This window comes from Fusarium solani (assembly GCF_023522795.1).
Source record: "Fusarium solani strain SB1 chromosome Unknown bctg00000001, whole genome shotgun sequence".
Taxonomy (NCBI): Eukaryota; Fungi; Ascomycota; class Sordariomycetes; order Hypocreales; family Nectriaceae; genus Fusarium; species Fusarium solani.
Genome location: NW_027072156.1, coordinates 447,539 through 457,137, shown reverse-complemented (window position 1 = coordinate 457,137; position 9,599 = coordinate 447,539). Strand labels below are relative to the sequence as shown.

General features: G+C 50.6%; 4 protein-coding genes across 4 annotated transcripts; 2 read left to right on the top strand and 2 right to left on the bottom strand.

The window, feature by feature from the left end:
- Positions 1 to 433: 433 nt before the first annotated feature.
- Positions 434 to 1,697, top strand: MRS44_002228 (uncharacterized protein; the record flags this gene model as incomplete). Its single annotated transcript, XM_046281617.2, has 2 exons — positions 434 to 1,079; positions 1,129 to 1,697. The coding sequence occupies 2 exons, from the start codon at positions 434 to 436 to the stop codon at positions 1,695 to 1,697; spliced, it is 1,215 nt and encodes a 404-aa protein (XP_046126798.2).
- A 1,043-nt stretch (positions 1,698 to 2,740) lies between these two features.
- MRS44_002227 (uncharacterized protein) lies at positions 2,741 to 4,654 on the bottom strand (the record flags this gene model as incomplete). The annotated part of the gene is made up of 5 exons (XM_065622739.1): positions 2,741 to 3,378; positions 3,426 to 3,608; positions 3,658 to 4,111; positions 4,159 to 4,263; positions 4,313 to 4,654. 5 exons carry the CDS (start codon positions 4,652 to 4,654, stop codon positions 2,741 to 2,743), a joined length of 1,722 nt encoding a protein of 573 aa, XP_065478811.1.
- Positions 4,655 to 4,969: 315 nt separating this feature from the next.
- On the bottom strand, positions 4,970 to 6,809 carry MRS44_002226 (uncharacterized protein; the record flags this gene model as incomplete). Its single annotated transcript, XM_046282521.2, has 3 exons — positions 4,970 to 6,255; positions 6,324 to 6,447; positions 6,498 to 6,809. The coding sequence occupies 3 exons, from the start codon at positions 6,807 to 6,809 to the stop codon at positions 4,970 to 4,972; spliced, it is 1,722 nt and encodes a 573-aa protein (XP_046126796.2).
- A 1,447-nt stretch (positions 6,810 to 8,256) lies between these two features.
- On the top strand, positions 8,257 to 8,604 carry MRS44_002225 (uncharacterized protein; the record flags this gene model as incomplete). Its single annotated transcript, XM_065622738.1, has 1 exon — positions 8,257 to 8,604. The coding sequence occupies one exon, from the start codon at positions 8,257 to 8,259 to the stop codon at positions 8,602 to 8,604; it is 348 nt and encodes a 115-aa protein (XP_065478810.1).
- Positions 8,605 to 9,599: the final 995 nt, after the last annotated feature.

Below are 9,599 nucleotides of genomic sequence, written 5' to 3'. Positions count from 1 at the left end.
ATCGTTTTTAAGTTGTCTTTTTCTCACCCATTGCCTCATCAACCATGGCCAACTCACCAGCTCACTCTCCAAAGTGCTTACTCTGAAGTCATCTGCAGGCATCCTTCAAGATGACATCCATCTCACACAATGCTACTACGTTGTAGACCTCGGCCAATTGCCCTTCCTGGCAATTTACCCCTCCTCCCACATCACGCACCCAGCTTTTCAAGATGAACGCGCACGCGGATCAATTGCCGTCCAACGGGATCATCCTCAGTCAGATCTCGGTCATCTCTGACCCCGCCATTGGTGAGCCCCGCATGGGCTCATGGGCAACGGCCCCTCTTCTTGGTGGATGATCTTTTGGCGAGCATTCCGTTGACGGAGCTTGAATTTTTTACTCTGCAATCAACGCACGCGACATCTTGAGATTCACGTCTAGATAAGCATAATGGCCGCTCCCAAGCCTTTCCGCGCTGAGCACATGGGCTCCCTCCTGCGTCCTCAGCGTCTTCTAGACGTTAGAGAGCAGATCCGCGAAAAGGGCGTCTCTCCGGAGGACGCCGGTCTCGCTGAGGTCGAAACAGCCGCCGTCAAGGACGTGGTCAAGCTGCAGCAGGACCTTGGCTTCAAGGCCGTCACCAGCGGAGAGTTCACCCGCACGCGCTTCTGGGGTCTCATGTGGGATGAGTTTGTCGGCACCAAGCAGCTGCAGGACGCCGAGGCGAGCCTGTTCCGTCTGTACCATCCCGACGTGGTGAGCCTGATTGAGAAGGATCGCCAGGTCATGCCCGGCGACTCTGTCATTGCTGGATCCAAGCTCTCTCACGACCCTGAAAAGTCCGTTTCCAACCTGCATGAGCTCCGTCTCATTCAGCAGTTTGTGCCCAAGGAGGATTGGCCTGCCATCAAGCTCACCCTGATCACGCCTGCTTGGTTCCACATGCGATACAAGCAGGGCAAGGCTTACACGCCAGAGGCGTATGCCAACGATGAGGAGTACTTCAAGGATGTCGCCAAGGTGTACCAGGCCGAGCTGGACCTGCTGTACAAGGCGGGTCTTCGCAACGTTCAATTCGACGACCCCGGCATGGCTTGTAAGTGAAGGCCTCATTCTTCAGAAACTCATCACTGACAATATCTCAGACTTCTGTAGCCAAAAGTTCCGCGACGGCTGGGCCGCTGACGCCGACAACATCGGCACCGTCGACGACCTTCTGGACGCCTACATCAAGCTCTACAACGACTGCCTCTCCAAGCTGCCCTCCGACATGCACACGGGTATCCACCTCTGCCGAGGCAACTTTATCGGCGGCCGTCACTTTGCTGAAGGCAAGTACGACATCATCGCCGAGAAGCTCTTCCGCGACCTCAACGTCAACACCTTCTACCTCGAGTACGACACTGAGCGCGCCGGAGGCTTCGAGCCTCTTCAGCACCTCCCCACCAACAAGCACGTTGTCGTCGGAGTTATCAGCACAAAGTTGCCCCAGCTGGAGGATAAGGAGGAGATGAAGAAGCGTGTGTTGAACGCTGCGGATTGGGTCGCCAAGGGAACGGGTGAAACTCAGAAGGAGGCTCTGAAGAGGATTGCTGTAAGCCCTCAGTGTGGATTCAGCACCCATGAGAGTGGATATCCTCTGAATGAGGAGGAGGAGAGGAAGAAGCTTGCTTTGGTGAGGGAGATTGCCGATGAGATCTGGGGAGAGCCTTGAGGTTGATTGACGGTTGGACATGTACATATCACGATCATTACGACCAATGGAGAGCACGACTCAATGAATTAACGCGTAAAGTATCACGTGATACCGCGTATGAAAAGGCCGACTACATACTACTGCACTGCAATTTTAACCCGCCCCGAAGGAGATTTTCCCAGTTGGCAGGAATCTCTCCAGTGGGAAAAAAGAAAAACTTGACTGCTTGTTCAATGCTCAGTCAAGATTATTTCTCCTACAATAAACTGTACAATTAACTCTTCCAACAACGCATCCCGGATACCGATATCCGTATAAACTATAGGTACAAGGAGAGCAGCCCTGATTGATAAAAGCTGATGATTACACGGCAGATACCGATATGGAGAGAAAGAAAAGCACGACGTCGAGGACAGCTTCGAGGAAACGGCGATTGTTAGTGTCATGTGGATATCCCTAGTTTTCCATCGAGGACTGCCTGCGAGATTCCACGCAGACATCAACTTCAACTTACCTACGGACAAGTGGATTAATTATATAGTCTCCAAATTGGGCTACCCTACCATCACCCCACTACACCAAGTGCTTCAACACTTGGGCATCTTCCGTAGTATAGTGGTCAGTATGCAAGCTTGTCACGCTTGAGACCCGGGTTCAATTCCCGGCGGGAGAGATCCAGCCACCTGTGTTACACAGGGTTTCCTTTTTGCTTTTCTCTTTTCTAGATTAGCTCTCTTTTTTGTGCGCAAGCTGACACGCCGACCAGGGCGATGACCAGCTTAGTGCACATGGATGGTACTCTTTGCCCCATTTTTCGTTCCTTCCAAAATACCCATTCAGGGTAGACATCACTCACTACCTATCAAATCTTCAAGTCGGCTTAACTCCCATATGTTACAACCGTATCTCAGGATATTATTCACATCTGAAATAGAGTCATAAAGCAGCTAGCCAAATGTCAAAAACTTCTCGATGATTGACTCTACTAACCGATAATTCGGGACCTTGTTGATTCAGCCAAAATGTCTGCCTGCCAAGCATGTTTAACTCGGCTCGTCACTTCATGCATCAACCTCAGTGATGCTGATATTCGTAAAATCAGCTGGTTCAAGCACCGGTTGCCCCTTGCCAAACGAGTAAACTCCAAACATAACCCCCGTAAAACATCCTCCAACAGGCGGCGCGACTGTTAGCTTCTCGACTGGGGCGAGCATCGCACCTATTACGTCCTTTCTACCAGACTCTGTCTCTATGGCGGAAATCGAGTAGTCTACAGGACGAGCTTCGATCGTCAACTGTACTTTGGTTGAGTTAAGGTCGTGTCTCGAGGTGGAAACCTGGTTGAGAGTCAGCCATAGAGAAGTGACAGGAGAAAAAGTGAGGCCGACCTTGACATTACCAGCCTCGCCACTTGGCTCTCTAAATGTGAGCCTCGGCCTGATGTTGCCATTCTCGTCCTGATCTGCCACGATTCCCACTGTAGCATACGAGTACTGGCTCCACCAAAGCACTATCCCGGCCTCGTAGCCCCGAACAGTAGGGTTAAACTCCATTGTTGCACTAAAGGTCTGGTTGTAGGAGGTTTGCTTCCTGAGAAGCATGGCAGGACCCTCGGGACTAGATAGGTCGAAGCAGTTTCCGTAGAGCCTAAGGTAGCCAGGTTTCTCTGTCAAGCTGTAACACTGCTTGAGTGGTGTATCTAACCCTTGTCAGCTGGAGCTAAAATGGAGATTGCAGGGCACGTACTCTTCTGGTACCATCCCAGCTCGAGAGTATCGCGAGAAAGATCTGCCTCCCATTTTTGATTCGTGGGGCCCGTGGCCGAGCTTAGCAAACTCCTGCCTTTGGTCTCGAGTGTGATATTGTTTCCGTCATTAAAGACGGGCCAATCGTCCACCCACTCAACCTTGACAAGGAACGTTTCCCGTCCTATCACTGTCAGCACGCAATTTCGGTTCAGTAGAGGAAGTGAAAATACCCAGCTGTGGTTCCAGATAGATACCCTTATCCTTGACAGGCCTCACGCCCAAAAACACAGCCCACCAATGCCCATCGCCGTCTTCAAAGACATCAGCATGCCCGGTTCTCTGCGCTTCCTCATCCGGTCCATTATACCACAGTGCCTTTCCCTGGCCCTCCCAAGGGCCATAAGGGCCAACTTGGCTGCGTAAAACCCACTCCTGATGACCAACCTCTGTACCACCCTCAGCAGTGAAGAGATAGTAGTAATTGCCGCGCTTGATAATGTGAGAGCCCTCTGCGAGGCCGAATGGGGACTCTCGGATAGGCTTGGGAGCTGTAAGAGTTCTCCCAGTTGTAATGTCGATTTCCGAAATGTGAATGGCAAAGTCCTTTTGCTTGGAGTCCGGCGATCGCCACGCCAGTCGCATGGTTGTGGACAGAAAGACTCTGCCGTTATCGTCCCAGAACAGCTAACAACTTTAAGCACAGAAAATTAATTTCAACGCAAACCACTTACATCTTGGTCGAATCCCGGATTGTCAAAGTAGACCGGGTCGGACCAGGCATTTTCGTCCCAGATGTTGTCGGTCCAGACGTAGAAGCCACGGGGAAAGATGCGTTCCTTGAACATGTTAGCTCGCCTGTTGAATTGTACTAATCATGGCTCTTACATCTGAAGTCGGGCGATATCGTTGAAACACGCCGTTCGCAAGATACCACCTCTTTTCATCAGGCCGATACCTCAACGTGCTCGCCCAACTCCCCGCGCCAGGTTCCACTGTGCGCATCTCGATCTGACTGCGTCGCGTAAGAGCATGGCCGATGAGTTTCCAATCAATCAAGTTGGTAGATGTGTAAATAGCGCATCCCGGAAAGAACTCGAATGTCGAAGTACTGAGGAAGAAGGTCGTAGGGTCTGAGCCAGAAGCGGGCACGACGCAGATGGTGGGATCAGGGTTGAATCCCCTGATGACGGGGTTCGTAAAGGTTACGGCGGATGTGTCAGTAGCCATGATTGATGCTAGAAGAGTAGTCAAACTCAATGATTAAAGAAAGTGGCTGATGCTGAGTAGTTGGTCGTCCCATGGTTATAAGTCGTCCTCGGTGGATGTTTGCCGATCCCGCGCCGGCTTATGTCCGTTGCATTTTTCCATCAATCAGAAGCCCAGATTTTCACGCTACTCAGCTCATCTCGAGGCTTTCAGCCTATTTTCTTTATCCTGGAGGGGTAATCACCAATAGGTCTATGTCATTGTGAAGAGGAGGATAGCTTTGCTCTAAAGAACTCTGCAAGATACTGTCAGACATCAGGAACCGGAGTATTCAAATCAAGCCCGGTGCACTCTAGGAAGAACCAGCTTCCCATGTGAGAAGATAACATTCCTCCCATCAAACCTCTCCTCAGTCCTATCACCACCTTCATGCCTCATAGCCGGTATGACCGACTTGCTATTCACAGACCCAATCTCAAGTTGCAAGCTTTGCCCTGGGTCGAACAAGAACGCAGCTGGAAATAACGGGACTGTTATGGTATACTTCTTTTCAGGGACCACGTCTGACTTGGGAACAGGGGGCTGGCTGATGACTTTGTCCCTCGTAAAGTCTCTCTCGATTTCTTTACGGTGTGAGAGGCGGAAGTAGCCTCTAGCAAAGCTATCCATTGGCTCGCCGTGGTTTCCGACGAGGATAATAGGCTGTTTATCCGCTGTGAGGGCTCGCAGATAGATAAAGAGGTCCATGTCTTGAGCCTCGGTGACCACCTCGAGCTCCAAATAAGGCGACCCTAAGAGCTCAAACGAGTCGGTAAAGGGATGATCCAAGGTAAACGCGATGTTATCTCTCAAGCCTTGATAGCCGAAAGCCATTTTTAGTTCCTTGGACTCCTCCAGGCTCAAAGTCTTGTTGGGGTTGAGATAAAATGCCACGTCTTCGGCGTCAGGGGGTGGAAATGCTTGTTCGCTGTCTCGGTAAAAGGTTGAAGTGCCGTGATGCTGAATCAATCGAATATTTGGAACATCCAGCATCCCATTGTCTGTCTTGTCGAAGAGAAAATAGTCCAGGAATTGCCTCTGTCGTCTGATGTGTTCGGGATCGTAAAAGGCCGCGAGGTGGTTTCCAGTATGCATTTCCAACCACCGAAACTTGGATGATGCCCCGTTATAGGCTCGAATATTTCCTGGGAGGTGAAGCTCAGGGTCCGTCCAGTTTCCGGCGTGATATATCGGAACCTCGATGTCAGACAGTTTGCGCACTCTGCTCAGCACATTCCAGGCACCCTCTGTAGGATACTCAGTTTTCAAGCATATCCCAGGAAAGTCCACTCTGTTTTCCGCCAACCCTTCTTCCGAAATAATCCCACCATCGCGGCCGGATTGTTGAGGTACGACAATGTTGTTATACCAATGAGACTGGAAGTTGTGACTGTATATCCCACCTCGTCGTGAAGATTGATACATGTTGCACTGAGCCTCATAGGACACGACACACGTCAGGTGAGGTGGCCTCTGCATTGCAGCCCAGTATCCGACCATACCGTAGTAGCTGATTCCCGAGAATGCCACTTTGCTGGTGGACCAGTTCTGTGTGCCGGCCCATTCGACGACGTCGTAAAGATCTGGGTTCAAACTTTGTGAGCTTACTTGCACTTTGCACTTTGATCAGAAGAAATGGGGGGCAATCTACCTTGCCCTTCGGCATCATCTTGAATGAGGAGTGAGCGCTCCAGCCCGAAGGGATCAAGTTTCCCCTGGCTTCCACCAATGCCTCTGGCGTCGACACGCAATAACGCATAGCCAAAATCTTTCGTCTATATGCTGTCAGCAGTCTATTTTCTTCTTTAGTTAACCGATATCGTACCCAGATTTGCGGATCGCATAACTCGAAGCACGCATCAGGGCCTAGCGGCTTGATATATTTATACATCTCGGCATAAATAGGGGTGTGAGGCAGGCCAAATACAGACGCATGCGTATCTTTTCCATACGGTCCAAGGCTACAGAGTACAGGGACTTTCTGTTTGTGCTTGCTTGCCGAGAAGGGTAGGAATAAGTCTGCGCATAATTCAATACCATCGCGCATAGGGATAAAGAGGTTTTTGATGCGGGTGTATCCATCGACGTCAGTCTCGTTCCGACTATACCCAGCGCTCGAATTGACAGAGGAATCCATTTTCAAGAGGTGAATTTTGCTTTGGAATGGTTCTAGATAAAGAAACAGCGGGCTAGGTGGCTTCGAGGCTCGAGCTTGGGATATTTATGTCACGTCTTCGGCAGCGGAATCTTGTACGTGTCCGAGCTTACAGGCTGCGCTATAGCAATTTTCCTCTTGCGTATTCCTCGACTCTCTATTGGTTTTCCTGGATCCCAGCTGATAGCGAAAATCGAGACTCCCCACGGCACTTTGCTCGGCTCTTGATGCGGGGTTTGGGGTTTCAGATACAAGTCGGGATAGCTTCAGCTGACCGGGGAGACGAACCTTATTATTAAGTACTCTTAGTGTGAACTGAAAGGGCCCATCATATTGCTATTGGATGCTAGGACCGAGGTTTGGCGGCTCGCCGAGGTGATCTCGAGATTCCTGCTTACACTCAAATAAGGCGGAACGGCATTCCGAGCCTTGTAGTTTTCGGCATGTAAGTGGGATGACATGAGCTTACCAGCCATCTTGCTTGAAATCCTGGTCGGTCTGATAGTTCTGCCTTCCACATCTGCTCAAGGAACCCCCTGGACCACCATCATGAAACACCCCAGTTGAATCCTCCAACACGTCATAATGCCTGCTGACGGCAAGTAATCACACATCCTCCATATACTATCATTGGCTGTCACATTTCCCCGTGAGCTGATCATCGCGGGGAGGAAGCCCGTTTTAGGAAGCCCAGAGACGAGAGTTCAGTGTTCGCCGAGGCAGAAGGGGGTTATAAATCGAGAGGCTTACAAGACGAAAAAATGACTTCAGGAATGGTACGACAGCTGTCAGAGTCTCCCATTCTTGTTTCTCGGCATCCAAGGTCGACATCAAGTGCTTGACGGCATTGGTGACCGTTGCGTCCTGTTTGCATTTCGGTAAACAGCGCTGCCCTCTGGTTTCACCAGATGCCACAAAGCGCCCACATGAACGGCGCACGACCGATCTGACTTGAGGGTTAAAAAGCTCTACCAGAGCCGTGGCCGGCAGTATTGCTCCGATGTCCATTGCAAGGAGGCCAGCGTACACGCTTGGTTCCGATAACCTCGTCAGCGTACGACGGCCCACAGAGGCTTCACAGAATCGATCACCTTCTACAGCATACGGCGCAACGCCGCTCTAGAATTATCCAGCAAGATAGGGCCAGAAATGGCCCGGGCGATCATGGCGCACAACCCTGACTCTACCGTAATGAAGAAGTATTACACTGCGGATCGAACCATGCTGCCCGATTTGACCTCGCTCGCCATCCGCTAGGTTGTGGCGATGGCACATATAATCGCCCCTTGACAACAGCCTGGGTTTCTCTCGACTTAGCCAAGAGCAAGTTCGCTACCTTGCGGCGATGGCACCTTGGCCGCCGGCCTGGGGAGCCCTTCAAGAAACTGGCCTGACAGCTACGACGACTTCTTGTGTATGTCTTCAAGAAATGTGTCCCTCGCTCGAGTGTCGAGGGCATGTTTTATGCGAGAATACTGATCAGAAACTTGACGACGAACTCGGTCGACCCGAAGAAAGAGGCCGACGGGCCCTTCACGGACGCGAAAAGAACATCATCATCAAGGTCGAGTTCAAAGAGAAGCCTATTCTGCTAAAGGGTGCACCGCGCGGGATGTCGATCAAGGAAAACATGCCGATGCGAGCGGGCGCTCTCGTGGACTACCTGGGGCTCCGAGGAACGAAGACAGACCCTGAAGTCATGCCGAGAAATGGTCAACCTACAGTAGGGAATCATCTGCGCTGCTGCCATGGAAGACTACTCGAGAAGCCTATATAAAGGCAAAGGAAGAGCAATCGAAAGACCGCGGCTCCAAGAATCGCTCCCTTGACCATGGTTCGGGCTTCCTCCAATAGCGTCTGTTCCAATCAGGACAGGCAAGGCGCCTGACTAAATCCTAACAAGAATCCAAGCTTGCAGCGGAAATATATAATGAGAATTTAGGAAGGCTTATAGAAGAGAAGGTTTGGATTTTTACAAGTTTGTAAGAAGGCTCTGTGAATTGTCAAAGAATATCTCTAGAGAATGTCACAAGATTTCCACAAAGATTCCTTTATGAATCCCAGGCTGGTTAATAGGTGAGAAGAGTATTGTTATATTAGCTCAGCCAACTTAACAAGACATACACATGTAAATTATGCCAGTTCTCCTCTTGATCCACATTTACACGCTTCTTAAACTAGAGCTTTCACCTGAGCACCTAGGATATTAAAATTGTCCTCCTCTCCCCAAATATCCCTCCCATCGACCCTCAACAAGGAATCATGATTTTCGGTGACTTGTTTGAGTTTAAGCGGATTAAGTTATTGTGTCTACGTGGCTGGACAACTCAAACCTAGTTACCCAGCCTGGATCACTTCATCCCCCTCACCTTTGAGCCAACAAACACCTCCAACGAACCTTGTCAATGATGGGGTCAGTCAAAAGCCAGCAGAATGTAACCGCACCCTCATGGTCACCTGAATTTGTTCAGCCCCAAAGCTTAGTTCTAGAACGCCTCCAACATCAGCCCAGCAGCGTTGACCTTTCCATCCAAGACCTGCATATGCAGCCCTCAGCTATTATTATCCAAAACCCAGCCCCTGAGCCGCCTTATGGGGGCTAAAATGCCTTGTTGCGCAGCTCAGCCCTCTGCATCCCAGCGATCCTCTCATCCATGATTGGCAATGATCCGACTCCTTCGAGCCACACGCAGCGCTTCCTTCAGATCAGGCTCTGGCTATTTTTTCGCTTTGTGTAACAGACCCATGTTTTAAATATCTCCTTCCCCCGCA